General features: G+C 39.0%; 1 protein-coding gene across 1 annotated transcript in view; it reads right to left on the bottom strand.

The window, feature by feature from the left end:
• The window catches only part of GBE1 (1,4-alpha-glucan branching enzyme 1), a 259599-nt gene that overhangs the window by 60698 nt on the left and 180305 nt on the right, over positions 1–18596 (bottom strand). Inside the window, exons 13-14 of the mRNA XM_075593996.1 lie at positions 15731–15915; positions 8072–8202 (exon numbers count right to left, since the gene is read on the bottom strand). Coding sequence (XP_075450111.1) covers positions 8072–8202; positions 15731–15915 — 316 coding nt within the window. The remainder of the gene's footprint in view (positions 1–8071; positions 8203–15730; positions 15916–18596) is intronic.

Consider the following 18596-nt stretch of genomic DNA (forward strand, 5'->3'; position numbering starts at 1 on the left):
CCCCCCCCCCCGTGCTCACTTCTGCTACGTTGTCCTCCTTTCTTACTGTTCCCCATGGACTTTTCACTCCAGTGCCAGTATATGAAGCTGCACAGCATGGATGTGAAAACCTCCATCCTGACAGGTGATGCGCTGGCTGGCAAACATCATTTAGGGACAAGATTTTTTTTAGATGGCTATTTTGTGTTTTAGAGCAGGCCTTGCCCTCCTACTCTGGCGATGCCTATGAAAATAAAACAGAATAATGGGTGCTTTGTACAAAACTATTAAATGGTTAAATGTTTTAATATTGAAATGTACATTCGGTCTGATCATATAGTGTACTGTAATTCTTAAACAGTAAAGATCCTTTAATTTTCAATTCAAACCCAAAATACAGTAACTCTTACTAGGGTTGGGCAATATACTGGTACCAAAGTAACACCGTGATAATGAAAACCGATGGTAAGTCAATATGCGAGATGATTTATTACCGAGGTATTAGTTGGTGACTGCTTGTGGATTGCAGGTGCAGTTTGAAGCTGCCGTGCATATGGAGTCTCTCATGAAGCGGTCAGACATCCTCCTCAAACTCCCTTTCTCCCTCTCTCCTGGCCGTGCTTCTGACTATAGAGAGGGAGGAACATCTGGCAGCTCTGTGATAGGCAGCATGCAGCAAGAACCAAAAGGTCACAACCTCTCTCCTCCCTTGATTCCATCTCCTACAATACTTAACCCCTTCTTCCCCTTGGACTCGTACCCCCTTCTCCTTAACTCCTCCTATTGACCGTTTATCTACCAGAGACGCAGATACATTTAATGCAAATCTATCCTGTAACAAAAGGGTTAATTCCTACATTTTCAAACCCTTTCCATGTCTGCACTTCACCTTTTCTCATCTACAGATGTAGTAAGACTTCTTGTACTTGTGGCCACGGAAGAAAATGCAGAAAACTGGAGCCCGATTGTGGCCCCAATAACAGCAAGGTTTGCGATCCAGTATTATCCAGAAGTATTAATGCTGTGGGGTTCCATACTTTAGAATGGAACCCTCACAGAGTTAATCCTTCATTCGATGGGGCATCTGCTGGGGAAAGAAACTGCTCAAATTTTTTTTGATCAGCTGCACAGCCATCTCTGTCCCCATCTGCAGCACCTCACCACATCGTTGAAGGTAAGACGCAGGGCTGTATTTCCTTGCAAAGCCCCTGAATGACGTAGATGCCCTTATATGGGTCTCGACATGAGGGGGAGGCTACTGTATATGACCATATTTGGTCATCTACATCATAGGGGCTGGATAGTGTTACGTGTCCTGTCCAGCCCCCTTGTTTATGTAGATGACCAAATATGTCATATAGCCTCCCATTCATGATTTTTAGAAATATTTAATCGCAATGAAGATCATGATTGCAATAAACTTATTGATATCATTAGAGTTTTTGTTGTTATTGCAACCCTAACTTTTACCATAGAGTTTGGCACAAATGTGTTATTTGCATTTGTGATTATTTTCTAATTCTGCAAAGAGCTGGTTGAAGTGCTAACATTTCTGCGGCAACAGCTTCCTGCCCAAAATATATTTTTGGTTCAAAACAAACACAAATAGCTTGTGACTGACCTTAGCAACAAGTCCTTGACCAGATTTACTAAACATACATAATAATAGTTGTTTTTCTTGTTTAGTGCTGACCGTGTACACAGCGCTGCACATATAATTTTTGTCCCAGCCCCATATAGCTCAAAATTTATTTTATGGTGCCTGAGGTACAGGGATATAAATGTGACTTGCAATTGTTTTCAGGGTTGTGCCTCTACTCTCTGAGCCACTCCATCCCAACATGTATTTGTTTCTGCCCAGAAAGGTAGAAAATAAAGAATTCACAAGTACTAAGATACAGTATGTCTTCATTTTATTTTAGTAACTGCTGAGACAATTGAAAAACAATGAATTAATTAATATACATTTACTCAAATAAATAAGGACATGTTTAAACATCTTTTCATGTTCCTGATCACAATACCCTAACCTCCCACAATCAGAACACAAGCATACTAATTACAAAAGGAATGCTGTCTGACTAAACAATTTCAGCTGTCAAAAGTTTCCCTGCAAATAATACCATTAGTAACTACAGTTGTTGACTTCAATTCATGGATAGTAATGATGTCTAAACCACTCAAAATGCTAACAAAAAAGCCTCTACTGTGGGAAATCTTGTGTGAGATGAAGGGTGGCAGGCCGCACACAAAATTATCATGACAGATTAAGCAAGGGACTACTTTATTTTATTTTTTCTTCTCCATGGACAGTAAATTTTTTGAAGTTTGAAACTGCATTAATATTATGAATATCATAAATATCCTTAGAGGGCCTAATATTAATTTACAAGTGCAGGCAGGAATCAGGAGTTTGCACACAAACATTACATTCTGCTTAAATGTCCTACATGAATTAGATTAAAGAGTATACTGTATGTCATAATACAGCTATATTCAATTTTAAAAACATAATGAGACACCCACTCAGCCTACGAATCAGACGTATGGGTGCACTAGGGTAGTGTTACTGTACAATTGACAGAAAAAACATTTTGAGCCAGAGGGTCACTCCGTAGGCGGAGAGAAGGCAAAGAAAAGAGCTCCTAGTTGCGTGCACTAGCTGGCCTGAAATGAAGAAGTATGGCTAAGGGCCACGGGGCTGTTATTAGTGTGGTGGAGTGTGTGGTACTGCTACAATAATGTTAGCTATAGGCAAGTTGGGTGGACGTCCCAAACTCAATGGTAAAGAGATACCAATAATGCATATCAGTGACAATAAAAACAACTTTAATGGGGGTCCAATGAAATCAATAAAATACAGGGGACAAAGACCAATAATACACAGAAAACAAGTTGATTAGTAACTATGCTGTCATGGTGCAGATATCTTGGAGTGCAAGCATTCCACACCATTAGCCATACTGCTGCGGCCAAGTTTATTTGAGCATTTGCCCGTTCTTGGCCGCAGCAGTAGCCTGGCGCGCGCCCGAGGGTGACGGGCGCGCGCCGAAGCAGCGGAAGAGCGCCCTCCGATCGGGGCGCTCTCCCTACCGCTGCCGGGACCGCCGGGTCCCCCGGAACCCCCTGCCGCTCCCTCGGGGAGCCCTGGACGCGCGTGCAGGTGGCGCAGGCTCCCGAAGACGCGTGACCGCGCGCACGCCGAGGGGCGGCCACTAGCAAGCCGGGAAATCTCCCGGCTTGCGGTACCGGCCACACTTTAATAAAGTGTGTCGGTAGTGTATAAGTGAAATGGCTAAGGCTGGCTGTAGACACTAAAAAAATGGTAGTACAGCGGACAGCAAACAGAGAGCAAGGTCAGAGGAATAAAAAAAACCTATTTATCAGAAAAACATTTTTTTTTTTAAACGGAGGGTGCAACACTCCTACGTGTTTCATGCGTCTATGAACTTTATCAAGGAGGACTGCTTTTTAACTTGTTTATTATTTGACCTTGAGGTTGGCATCGAGAGCAAAGTCTCCATCTTTGCTGATGATACTAAATTGTGTAAGGTAGTAGAATCAGAGCCGGATATAATTTCTCTCCAAAAGGACTTGGAGAGACTGGAAACTTGGGCAGGTAAATGGCAGATGAGGTTTAATACAGATAAATGTAAGGTTATGCATTTGGGAAGCAAGATTAAACAGGTGACTTACAAATTAAACGGGGATAAATTGGGGGAATCCTTGATGGACAAGGATTTAGGAGTGCTTGTAGACAACAGGCTTAGCAATAGTGCCCAATGTCATGCAGTAGCTGCAAAGGCAAACAAGATCTTATCTTGCATTAAACGGGCGATGGATGGAAGGGAAGTAAACATAATTATGCCCCTTTACAAAGAATTTGTAAGACCACACCTTAAATATGGAGTACAATTTTGGGCACCACTCCTTAGAAAATACATTATGGAACTAGAGAGAGTGCAGAGAAGAGCCACCAAATGAATAAAGGGGATGGACAATCTAATTTATGAGGAGAGGCTAGCTAAATTAGATTTATTTCCTCGTCCCAAGGACAGTTCAAAGGACTCTGGGGCATCCCCGAAGGTTGGAGGAAATAAGATTTCACCAGCAACAAAGTTCTTTACAGTAGGGGCAGTTAAAATGTGGAATTCATTACCCATGGAGACTGTGATGGCAGATACAATAGATTTGTTTAAAAAAAAAAAAAGTTGGACATCTTTTTAGAAAGGAAAGGTATACAGGGATATACCAAATAAGTTAACATGGGAAGAATGTTGATATAGGGAATAATCAGATTGTCTCCCAGTTTGCGCACCGCTGCCTTAAGGGAATCTGATCGCGCCCTGCGCGGAGCTCCCACACCATGGACATTGTCTTAGGTAGCAACTACACAATAAATATTCAAAATGGCAAAACATTTACTAAAATGTAGGTGGCTTGATGGATGTAAAATGTTAAGCTGTGATGTTATGCTTAGATCATCAAAATAGCACCATTGGTCACAAGTTTGAATACAAGTGTAAATATATTGTTACATAAACTAATGCCCGTAGATGAAGAGCTCTCGCATACTTGATGAATTTCACTGTTAATAGTGATGCGTTAAAATCTGACAACAATTAGAACAGCATTTGGTCAGATACAAGGAAATGCATGCATACTGTACATACATAGGTAAAGCGCTTTTCTGTAAAAAAAAGCTAAATAAAACAGATTTCTTGATGGAATATGGAATTTAACTAGTAATAAACCAATCTTTTTTGTTTTCACTTGCTTAAAGAAAAAAAAAATACATCCTAACAGGCTAAGACCATTGCGTAACTTTACAGTACTTCAAAGTAGTCTACAAGCCAAGCATCTACAAAGCAACATCTTTGCTTTCAGTAATCGCACTCTAGTGACTCATTCAAATGACCTTATTTGCTCATTAGAAGATCTGGGCCCAGGTTGCAAATGTCAAGACGACCAAATTTACATTTAAAATGCACATCTTGCAACATTTTAATAACACCATGTCTAAGATGTCTAGTCACAGCTAAGGCTATTTACTTATCCTTGATTAAAAACATTTGACCAATCATTGCAGATGCTGCTTATTAGTACAGGGTGTATTTATTCATTTTCATGAATATTGAACTATCTTTCAGCTACAAGTAAATATAACTTCATACACCTTGGAGAACTCACAACATGTAAGCTAGAACTAAGGTTATTATAAATAACCAGATCCTAAAACACACACAAATAAGATATATGAAATGGAGTTCAAATACTGTATAACATTTCAATTCTGTATAGAAGGTATATGAGAATCAGACTTACCCGAAAAGTATAAAAAAGTAATTGCTAGCCATCAGTCCTTTGTTATTAGCATTAATACCAACACATGAGCCCTCTTGAAAGGACATTTATATATACAACTGGTTCATACAGTAAATCACATTATATTTGTTACCTTGAATATGTTGTCGTAGAAGCAACTATACCTTCAGGGCCATTATGAGCAGGCTGGCTTGTGGGGTTTTTATTGAGTTAACAGAAATCAAGATTCAGCAATTTAAGTCCAGAACTGTGAGAAAAATGTTGTATTTATGTGCAGATGTGCAATATTTCCTACCCCTGCTGCTCTATCTTGTTGCAGTGGGATAAATGACGCATTAGCCCCTTTCCCTTTTCATGCTGGGGGATCCTCCTGCTGGTGTATTATGCACATCAGCGAGAGTAATAATGTGTTACATCTTTACACCTCCTTCAAAGAAAATCTATTGATATGCTATAAGATTATCTCAATGTAACAACTACTGCTTGCATTACTGTATTAAATAGTGACAAATGTAGAAAAAACACTGTGCACCTAATAGTGATAATTAAATATATATAGAAACTATAAATGGGTTTAAAGTGAATATCAAGTGAATATTATATAAAACAAAATCTTAAATATAGTGACTGTATAATGAACATTAGTGATATAAACTATGTATAATCACAAGTGCTGGATAGATAACAACAGGAGTAAAATGAACCTGTATAATACTGACATGAGAAGCTGCAGCTGGTTACAGAGGATGGCTCAGCAACCTACAGCACTAGTACACAAAGAAAAAAGAAAACAGCGCAAAATCTCATAGTATAGTATGTATAAAAATGTATTGAAATATTCAGTCAGCAGGTGAGTATTGCACGTACATCAGGGTAAGGATAAAAGAGCCACAATGGCATCTACAGTAAATTCCCACACCAATCGTCCGATCCCACGGGCTTCACCGAATGAAATGTCCAGGATCCCCTCTCCACCCCTCCTGCTTTGAATGGTATAGGTCTTGGTCTGCTAGGCTTCCTGTGGTGTGATTGTTATTCCGTTGTCCCTCCACACTGACGGCAAATGCCGATAACACGTGCCAGAGCTTCGGCGGTTGCCGATGACGTCACAGGTTCTGTCGCCGAATATTGCGACACGCCGAATGAACAGTCAAACATACTATATAGCCGTACACTCTGAATGCAGTAACAGTGTGTTCCTGGTATGTCCAAATAAATGCAAAGCTTGCACAATATTGCTACAATTCCTACGCATTTCGAAGTTTACAACTACTTCAGGGAATACACACACACACACACACACCTCAAAACCCAATACATGCATACATACACCAAAAGGAGTGCTACTGGGTTAGTAACCTCATGTATACAACAAGAAAAAAAAGCCCCAATGCTACATCCACTAACAAATTATATAGTTATATACCAACTGTTTTTCTTCTCATAAGTAAGGGTCATTTAGTTACATTATTTGACCGAAACATTATAAGCCTGCAACCATGTCACGGTAAATGGTTTTCTGCAGTTCGCACACTACCTATAAATGTTCTGTTCACCTCTCTAATGGAGAAATGAATGTCTCAATAGACGGGTCATTCACAAATATAGTATATGACCGGCCCTGCTTTTAAAACTGGGCTGGGTGAGCTTAAAACCAAGGAGGCATTGCAGACCTCGCAGCAATTGTTACCAATTGACATTTAAAAACACACTCAAATCTTTCAAGCTCAAAACCCTGTCTTTTACTGTATGCATTAGGCCAAGGGCGTGCAAACATTTTTTGCTGTGCCCCCCTCCACCCCCCCATGTCTGCTCTCTTCCTTGGTGTGCCGCCCCCTCTCCTTCTCGCGCGCGGTCGTGTGACGTCACGTGACCCGCGGCTTAATTTGACATCACGTTACCGTTGCAACCGTGACGTCATTTGACGCCGCGTTGCCATGGTAACGTGTCCTGGAGCCGGCTGAACCTCGGTCAGTAGAGGTTGCAGAGGCCTCGCGCTGTCCCCCGGCATTTAATTTATATGCTTAGGGGGAAAGCGTGGGACCTTAATTGCCCGCGCCCCCCAGTTTGCGCAACGCTGCATTAGGCCATTAACCCAGTAACACTTTTGACACACACACCCCTTTGGCAAAATAATTTAACTAAATGATCCTTGATTATGAGAAGATAAATACAATCTGTTTAACTATATAATTTGTCAGATTGTGTATATATAATAATGGCGAAAAGCAGACTTGTAAGGCCTCGGGCATGGTCAGTGCTGAGGCGTGCTGGTGCTTACCAGTGAGCCCCTACAGCCGCAATGAGAACGGCTTTAGTAGGGGTTCGCCTACGCTTTCGCAAGCGTGTGGAAGCGTAGGTCTTATACAAAATTTAGATTTGGCGCTCGCCGGAGAGCAGGGCCGGTCACATGAGCGTTTCGCCCAATGAGGGCGAACTAGCTCCGTGACGTCACTGGCCCGCCCCCGGACCAAGGCCAGGGAAAGCATCCGCTTTCCCTCAGCCTCTGCACGGGAGAAGGCACCATGGACGCAGCCTAAGACATGTAAATGTGCTCACAAGAGATAGATAGAGATATATATATATAAATATATATATTATAAAAATATATAAAATATATATATAAATATAAATAAATATATATAAAATAAAAAATATATATATATATAAAAATATATATATATATATATTGCCATGGTCATCCATAAATCTGGAAATAAATCTAAAAATACTTGAAGACCAGATTAATAATGATGACAAAGGATATTTTCCTGGTAAGTTTGTAGCCACTCTGTATCCAGTATAGCTTTTGTATGGATGAAAATTAAAGATGAAAAGAAGATTTCCCCTCTCAAATGCTATGATTTTGTCATCCTGATGCTTTGCACTGACGTAGGCCTGAAAGATAAGAAAAACAATAAATCATTAGCAAAACTGAATTTCTTCTTTTTTGTTTTAATCAGCAGACTTCATATTACTTTGCAAGGTCTCATGCAAATCCATACAACATAGCCACTTTATTATACAACAGCCAACCTTGCCGATAAAAAAAGGTTAGAAGTAATACAAATATTGGAATACTTTTCAAAAGTAGATTTGAAGCTTAAGGGGACTATTTACGTACTGTAAAGTATGGTTATCATAAGGAAGCTTTCTTAAAAATGGAACGTGGCTAAAGTTTCAAGGTTACGAGGTGTCAAAAGATTCACATTCATGGCATAATCTGACAATTCTCCACTTGCAAAAATAATAAAATAAATATAAATATATTTCAAAATAAGATTTGCACCAAAAAAAACAAAACAAAATATATAGTCAATAATGTCGTCTCAACTCCGAAAGCCACTCAAAGACCTCCACCCAACCCCCCCCCACCACACGAAAAAAACACATTGTAATCATACAAGTATCCTTTTGTGCTTTCCATGTGTAGGACAAACTGTTTGATCACCTGGCACCTAAACGCTACAGTATGTGTTTGACCTACTTTATATTCAATAATATGGTGATAAATGTAATAAAACCCTTGATTTCTGGTAAGACCTGTAATAAATAAGTTATGCATGTAATGCTTTGTTCTTTCTTTTATCCCCTAAATCAAGCATATTCCAAAGCATATTGCCAAATGCTAAAAGCTTATTTAATGGAGACAGTTTATCCAAACGAGAGCAAAAATAGTAATCTGCTGTAGGTCACTTTTTCCTCAGAGGAAATCCACATAGCACAAAAAAAAGATTAAAAACTTCAATACTGTTAAGTTAATAAGTTCCTCTTAGAATACAATGATACACAAGATTGGTACTTCTAGTATCACATGGTCTTAAGGAATTAAAAAAAAAACAATTGCTTTAAAGATTTACATTTATGAGTGCGAGACAAAATCACTAAAATATCATCTCAATTCTGTCTCCCTGATAATGAACTAGAAAATTATAATAACATTAAAAAGTTACTGAGTCAATTTGTAATACAAAAACTATTAGTAATATGCAACTATCTACTAAATGGCAAGTACTAATTTCTTTAAGCCAATCCAGATATGCAACAGTAAAAATTTCTAACAATACTTTAAGACCAAATCGATCATTTGGCCCTACACTGTCTATGGGAGTGCTCCTGGGGTGTGACCTTGTGTATAATGTATATAATTAGAAGCACATTTTTATTCAAGGAGTGCTGTGGACAAATTAATTTTTGTTTGTGTGTGTATATATCTCAATGTGCAAGCCTCTAGATTCATTAATTTCGTACACTTCCTGTTACTTAAGAGCCTGAAATAGAAACCATACAATAATAGTGGTTCCCCCAAAGTTCTGAGGGTGTCCCGGGCACCTAGAACCCCGGTGCCCTCAGAACAATTCCCACCCCAAAGTGTGTGAAGGTAGCACTACCCTCGCTGAAGTGTGGTGGTGCACGGTACCTTTCTGGCCAACACAAGGGAACTAGGGGGGATCTTCCGGCAGCAGAGTCGCATCAGTGGTCCTGCAATGCGGGGTCTGCAAAACTCCCCTCACTGCTGGTTGTCACGTGCGGTTTTGTCTGAAGGCCGCAAGTTGCTGCGCGGATGTCCGGCTGTGTAGTTGATAATGTGTGTATCAAGGGGGGGACTCCATTTTGTCTGTTATATAACCATTTTATACAAACACTGCCATTATGCTTTTTAGTCTGTTAAACTGACCTTTTACCCAATTAATGGTGGCTGAACTTCTGAACTACGTATGTTCAGACATAGTTTCACAATGTAGAAAGAGGAAGTTCTAGCCAACCATGCTTAGCCTAAATTTATGAAATGTGTTAACAGCAAGAATTATGACGCGCCCTAGACTGCCCTTAGACCGGGCAACTTGAAGGTTCCCAAACTGTAACTTTCCATCTGTCACTTTCTAGATAAACATAAAGGGAAGTAAGTTTCTCACGCTCGCTCGCCTATATAACCTGACTGTAACCATTAATAAACAGGAGAGGTTTTTGACAACGCTCACTGGTGTCCGACTCAATTACTTCTCCTCCGAGCTGCTCGTTCTTTTCCTGTTCAGCACTCTAAGAGTGGGAAAAATGCCTCCCGGGGGGTATCGATCCAAGTACGAGAGAAGATTCCTACGTATGCAGTAGAGAATATATTTACAGTAGTGATGTGGGTCGTTGGTCTCTACTGGAAAGGTTCCCTATCTAGGGCCTTTCCTACAATACTGGTCTCAGTAGGGATCGGGCCTAAGGGCAAAGTGTGGCCTAGTTAAGGGGCTTACTAGCACCCTGGACACACCCGTCCTCTTTGCTGGCTCCGTGATGACTGAGCATAACTTCCCTAGTCCGCGGAGGAAATCCTGCTCCTAAGCCCCTCCTCTTCCGATGGCGCCAATCCCAACATGGCCGCCGCAACTTTCCCTCGATCTGATTTGGAGGAGCCTCCAATCACCAGCGGGGTAAGGCACAACAGCTGCCCCTCACCCAAGCAAGGAAGAGGTACCCTGCTACAACAATAAAAGTAACCCTTTCATATTTCAAAAAGAGGAGTTCTAATAATCATACTCGTTATGGCATGACAATCCTCAAATGTTAATATTTATATTGCCTCGCAAAGTTGAACTGCCCTTGCTTAAAAATACTGCACTAGCTGTCTATTAGTGGATCACATGTGAATAGGAGCAGAGCTTAAATCAAAAGAAAGAAGACATTTCTCTAAAGTTTAACGAACTACAGAATTCATAGTTATCAAGCTCATGTAATGCACAGAAATTACTTAATATCCCCTCAGGGATTGCCCGGCCAATGTGGTAAGGCTTACAGATGTGTCACACCTTATTAGCCTATGTGACCTTGCTTAAGTCACGTTTCAGCCAAATGGTAGCTTACAGTAGTTGAAGAAAATGTCAATAATAGTTATTGCTTCCAATCCCCACTAGATTTATTGCAAAATCTAGCACTGGTCGTTGGATACATGCTTGAATTTAATGGTCAGCCTTAGAAAAGCTTTTATTTAAAAGACCAAAAAATACCATAAAAAAAAATAAAAAATATTTAGGAACCTCTCTTAGGGGCATATTTAATGTTACTGCACATGTTCCGACGTTTACTCCCATTGCCGCTCAGATCATTATAGTAAATAAATTAAGCTTACATATATAATAAAGTTAAAATAAAAGATAGTGCTTTAGGAAGTACCAAACTACAATTTTATAAGTTGATTATATCACAAGTACCTGTTTCCTGCAAATGATTTTTAGGATCGTTCTTATGTTCTTTAATGTGTTACAATTTATATTATTCACGTTGACACTTATTTAATTTTACTGTTGTCATCTACATATATATTTTCATTGTCATATTTGTCTGCCAATGTTTTGAGAATATATATTCTCTCTCTCTCTCTCTCTCTCTCTCTCTAACACAGATACATATATAACAATGAAGGTCTACTTTTCCAAAACACTTAAAATTATATACTCTTCTGCTTTTGCACTCTTTTGATCACCAAACAAAGGAAAACAGGTCTTTGGAACAGTTGATATTTAAAAGGTTGGAAGAGTGGAGGAAGGGAAAAAAAAAAACCGAACATCTTTGACATAAGTCCCCTATTTACCAGCGATGCCAGTTCCCTTGCCATCGTCACTTTGGAATCTGAGAAGTGCTTTAAGTTTCAAATAGTTTTAATTCAGCTTCTACGTTCACTTTTATGGACTGAAGAAATACTGTAGCGTTGTAAGATGGTAAACATCCTGTACCTGCTACAATATAAGAGGAGTGCTGATGTTGCAGTGTTTGCATGGACACACGACAATCAACCTTAGTTTGCATAAAGATCTTACTATCAGGGCAATCTGCTTTTTTTTAAATCGATAGTATACCTGTATCAGAGCAAGAAATTATTAAGTCTAGGCACTGCTTTTACATAAGGACCAATGCATGAAGCTGCCAATGCTCACTTCTCAGAAGAACCAACCTGTCAGGGCTTTGATTGATTATATGCACATGCTCGTACATGAGTAGGACATAATACATTTCCTCTAATTATTTTATTTAGGAGCTTAAAACAACTTCATAAAATCATTGTAGAGGAAGTCAATTTTACCCTACTGATCTTTGTTATTATCCTTGAACCATGATCCATTGGGATTGCTACAAGATTAGACAATGTTGCTGCAAGTCCACATTCAGTGGGTTATCATACAGTATGTCTGAATAATCCTGACCAAATGAGTACATCTAATAAACATTGTTGTTAATAATGGTTTCTTACATCTGACTAGTGGTCTCATACAGATGTAGTAAGCCTAGTATTTGATGATGCGGTCACGAGACCGGTATGGAAGGATTCACGTTGTGCTCTCAATCGGAAACACAGACCCCAATCGGAAGCACAGATCCCCCCACAGCTCGACTGCAGCAGACACGGTTCCTGGCGCCAGGGACTTTTGCTTGTTTGTCAGTGGCGGCAGGGACAGTAAGTCTGTATCTGCAACTGCTGCCACTACAATATGAAATGATCTAGCTCTATTGTGAGGACCCATAAACATACAATCTAGTTTTTTCTGTTTTTTAAAACCCTATTTAGGCCAAGATCCAGAAAAGGGTGCTAATCGTTAACACCACTTTATAAAGTTTAGCACCCTTTTGTGGATCTGGGCTGTAAAGTTTTCATTAGTTTAGAAGCGTGTCTACTTTCTCAAAAGGAAACACAAAACATGTCCTCCTTAAAGCAGCATTTCATTTAAAATCCTAGATGATTTTTTTTATATGATTGTGTAGTATTAAATAATACTTATGGCATTAAAAAAGAACCACTTCTTTATTTACAAAATATTTTACAAGGAAGTAATACATTGAGAATTGCCTTTCGTTTTTACGTATGTCCTGGGCACAGAATTATGATAACAATACATGGTTACATTAAATTAACAGACGTTATACATTCACACACATTTCATAGACAGAGATATGATTATGGGCATATGTAACATTTACAGACAAGATTACAATTCTAGTAGGAGAGGTAGGATAGGCCTGAAATGTGTTAGAAGAGGCCCTGCCTCAAGGATCTTATAATCTATAAGGCAGGGAAAGTTGCAACAAGGGTACAGGGGATGAGAGGGCTGGTGAGTTTCAGATTGTCATAGAGCAGCTTTAACATGACCAAACATAAGAAAACGGTGGACACCCTTTGGCTGCCCGAGAAAGATGTAGACTGAAGTGGCTCAGAATGACTGCTGCTGTTGTTTCAGAGCCCATTGTCTCCTTGGGTCATTAACATTCCAGTGGGGGGTGCGGGGGTGTTGACTTAATACATAACAGTAATCATAGATTTTAACCCTTAGCACACTGGTTCTGTGCAGTGGGGAGCAGCTCTAAGGGAACCCTTCCAGCCACCCGCCTATGGGGCAATGCAGATGTAGACTGGCAACTATTTCAGAAGCTACACCACTTCCTCTTGAAACAGGCAGCCATATTGTATGCCCTGGATAAAAAAGGATTTTAGAGATCGATCACGGAGGAACAGATTGATCGGCAGGTTGCATAATAGTATTAACAAAGGCAAGAAACTGCCACATTTATATATATATATAAAAAAAAAAGATAAACAATTGGACTAAAAGAAATACACCTTCCTTTTCTTGACGAGGAGTACTGAGATTCTCATGGGTACACATACAGTACAATTGTAAGAATCCTTCAAATAACTGAAAAATGACAGGAGGCTCATTCTACCACTTGGTTTCAAAGTACACCCTCCTCCCTCATGATTAAGTAATGGCGTACTTACAGTACACTTCAGTGCGTGTAATAATGCTCCAACAGTGTTGTAATAGGTACACACAATATCTTAAATCAGAATACATCTTCACATTCCCTTTAACTCCCCAACTAAAATATCCACAAGTCTTTTTTCTAAACAGCTGGTCTATTCTTGTCTGTTTTAATTACAGTAAGTTAGTACTTATGTTGACATTTCAGAATGCCATGCTTCTCCTCTTCCTATAAGCTTCCTAGTTGTTCCATATTAAAAATATATATACATATAAAAAAGTAAGGTAACTATAGGGGACCCTTGCTCAGCCTAATGTAAACTGGGGTAGGTGGTCCTCTGTGATTAATACAAGGTAAACACTATAACAAAGAGAAAGAAATCCCAGTTGTGGCTACTCAACCTCCAAGTAGGTGAATTGATGGTTGAGATCTAAAAATTAACTTTTAATAATAGTGCTAAGATAATGGGAGAGGACTTCATGACAATAAGATAAAAAAAATAGTTAAACACCCTAATCAAGCGCCCTAGTGAATATGTGCACTCCAGACAGCTATATAAACACGGTGGAACAGTCCTAGTCTGTGTAAAGTGCTAAACCATTAACCCTTGTAGATAGTGTAAGGTTTAGTAGTGCTACTTGTAGCTTGCTATAGACCCAACATGAGATCTTATATATACAGTACATAAGTATTACTGTAGTTGGGATTGTGATAGTTGTAAGGCATAAATGAATTGTATCATATATAGTGGAACTTTAACGTAGTGAATACAGGTAGCTCAGAGCTGAATAGTGATCCCAGCAAAAGTTCCCAATAGTTTGATAGGTGTCACAAGATACAGAGTCCATATAGCTAAATAGCACAATCAATGGCTATTGAGTAGCACATCCAAATTGCAACTATGTATAACAGTCACAATTTGGTACCAAGCAATAGGCAGTCCCAATGAAACGGTGTAACATGCTTATTCCTGTAAATAAGATGAGTATACCTGAAGTAGAGGGTAGCAATCTCCTCACACTGAGGTTTCTTAATAAAGCAATTTTTATGTTAACTGGCATCGCTTACAAAAAGTATCCCAAGGATAACCGTGTCAACACGGGTCTAGGGGGTGAATGATCAACAAAAAGAACGAGAATTCCTGCTAATACAACCCAGTCCGTCATTCCTGGAATTCACCCAGAGTCAAGAGGCTCTCAGTGTCAGGTTCAGCACGTGATCACCCTGAGTAGTAGACCCGCGACACTTGTGATACTGCAATCGTATCTACAGATAGGTATCTGTAACGGGAGGACTTATTCGTCAGTAGCAGAGCTGTCTTGGATCAACCATAAGTGCACTAGTGAGATTTTAAAGACAAAAAAGGGGGCCGCAGCATTACATGGAGACCCTAATGCGATCTGATAACCCCTCATGATCTCATAAACTGGTGCTGACCGCATTAGGAACAATGTAGAAAACAGGAACAAATGTGAAACAAAAAATAAATAAAAGTAAATATATGATAATTATATATTGCATTTCATTATTATTTTAGTTTTAGAAATTACGTTTACACAATTTAAAATGCAGATTAAAATGTATATCAATACATATATTTGTAAGTATATGCAGAGGTAATGGCTTAAAATTACTAGATATGCGGAAAAAGTAACAAATACATTATATTTCTGTGCCATCTTACCATAGGTGCAGCAAGCCAGCCAAACTGTTCTTCAAGTTTATTCATAGCTCTGTCAAAGGCGTAAAGGTATCTGTAGCGTAGAATTTGATCATCAACCAAATGAAACTGTCTCCTGGCATAATGGTAACTTTCGTTATTTCCTTTCCTGGGGAAATCTAACCATTCTGGGTGACCAAATTCATTACCTGCATTTAAAATAGACATATTATTAGTATGTATATTGTCAATATGTCAACATGTTTCGCAGTGCAGGACAACATGGATGAAAGGCAACTACAAGCACAACTAACATCAATGTATGCACAATAGGTCAGGAAGTCCCTGCTTAAAAAAATAAAATAAACAAACATCTTGGTCTAAGAGGTGACTAGCGGAAAAAGGAAATTATTGATCAATTGATCAGAACATTTGTCCTTGTTAACATTTAAAATTTACATCACCTCATTATGCAGTTATATACTGTATAGCACAGAAAAGCAAGGTTAATCTAAAACCGGTCAATGTACAAGAAATATATTGGCAAAGAATTTGAATAGTTTGAGAAGAGCATAAAGTACTGTAGGGTGACCAGACATCCCGGTTTTAAAGCTACTGTCCCGTGTCCAGACTATCTCTTGCTATGTCCCGGCGGTGAGAGACATGAGGAGAGGGGCGGGGGGGGACATGGGGGGGGGGGTGAAAGAGATACATTTTAGCAACAAATAAAATAGTCCCACAAGGAAGGTTTTAATAAAATAAATAATTTAAACTATCAATTTGAGGAGCAGATCCACTAAATTCTAATTCAGGATATTGCAACCGTTCCAGGGCTAACTGCAGTTAAAACCAGATTGGGCGGCACTGGACTTTAATGAATCCCAGCATAAGCGTCTTCTTTATGAAATCTATTTCTAGGAATTCAGATTTTTAAAAAAAAAACATACCTACGCCCTATTTACCATTCACCCTGCACATACTGTACTGTAATAATGTAAAATTTCCCAATATTACAGTATTACCACACCTAAGAACGAGCGTTCATATTCCACACTGGCATTAAATACTGTAGATCAGGTTCTCAACTCCAGTCCTGAAGTGCCCCTCAACAGGTCAGGTTTTAAGGATATCCCAGCTTCAACACAAATGGCTCAAATCAGTGGCTCAGTTGAATAAACATAGCATGAAGCAGGGAGTCATTAATTCAGCTACCCGTGCTGAAGCAGGGATATCCTGAAAACCTGACCTGTTGGGGGGGTCTTGAGACTGGAGTTGAGAACCCCTGCTGTAGATGGAAGAATGGCTTCTACCCAATGTACTCACATTCAACATTAAACAGACTGGAAAGCTATAGATAAAAACACAAAATGAATACTCAAATACAAAATATATGATAAATAATAAATGTCCCTCATAATATAAATAACGCATGACTACAATGTCTTATTTGGGAGCATAATACCCTATAAAAGAAATACTCCATGTCTGTACCACTTTGCAAGACAAGGTCTTTGTTTTACAAGAAAAGAAATGTACATTTCCTACAGAATATCACAAAGTTTTATTTTGATAAAATCACGTGTAGACTTGTTACTTTGTAACTTGTAGCTTTCTGCAGATTTAATCATACTTTATCCACAGAACGTAAAATCACAAAGATATAAAACAATGCTAAAAGATAATTAAATAACTCCATAGAGAAATATGATGTTTGTATCCTCACATTTCCTCTATAAACAGCAACAGTGAAGCATGGATAATGGTGTAAATATCTAAGAAACACCACCGAGATTTCCTTGCCTGTAATTATTTTTAGTTGTTTCTTGTAAAAGTCCAAACTATAAAATGACAAGAAGCCATATAAACAAGTCATGCAAGTTAAAACAGTAGGGTGGTAATAGAGAAGAAAACAAACGAAATACAAACCATGCTACAGTATTTATTATTTCCATGGGATTTGCTCATCTGAGATCCATTTTAAATCAGACTCCAGTTAACTTTTGTATTTTGTAATAAATTCTATTATTATATGCCAAGTTACAGATTGCATAAGCCACATTATACAAATTGTATACTGATCAGTTTTAGACACTATTGCATGGTTTTTGGTAAGAGGAACTGCCCTCACTTTTCCCATTTGAAGGATTACGGTAGTAACACAGCAGCCTCTTTACCAGCAAACATACACTAGAAAACGTCTACGAAAAACAAAAATTGGAATTCACTAAGCTCCAATAGGGTACACCTTTTTTGAGGCAAATGACAAAATTACTTACAGGAACATAGTAAACACTTACGTTTCCAAAATGCAAGATAATATAGCGCAACACCTTATTAGTGATGTATGCATCTATGTCTTTATTTATATAGCGCTATTAATGATCATAGCCCTTCACAGCAGTAATATACGTGACAATCATATAAATAACAAATAATACAAATAACACATGATGGGAATAAGTGCTTCAGACATAAAAGCAATATTTAGGAAAAGAAGTCCCTGTTCCAAAGAGCTTACAATCTATTTGGTAGGTAGGAAGAGCATACAGAGACAGAAGGAGGGCGTTCTGGTAAGTGTGACTGCAAGGGGCCGAGGTTTATGTATGAGGTGTAAAGTATCAGCTACGGGGCTACTCATATGCTTCGTTAAGCAGGTGTATTTTAAGGTGGGTCTTAAAGGTGGATAGAGAGGGTGCTTGTCGGCTATTGAGGGAAGGGCATTTGAGAGGTGTGTGACAGTCAGTGAGAAGGGTTTAAGGCGGGAGAGGGCTTTAGATACAAAATGGGAAGAGAAGATATTCTTGAGCAGAATGCAAGAGTCGGGGATGGTGTATAGTGGGAAATTAGGGCTGATATGTAAGGAGGGGCAGAAGAGTGTAAAAGCTTTAAA

This window comes from Ascaphus truei, chromosome 3 (assembly GCF_040206685.1).
Source record: "Ascaphus truei isolate aAscTru1 chromosome 3, aAscTru1.hap1, whole genome shotgun sequence".
Taxonomy (NCBI): Eukaryota; Metazoa; Chordata; class Amphibia; order Anura; family Ascaphidae; genus Ascaphus; species Ascaphus truei.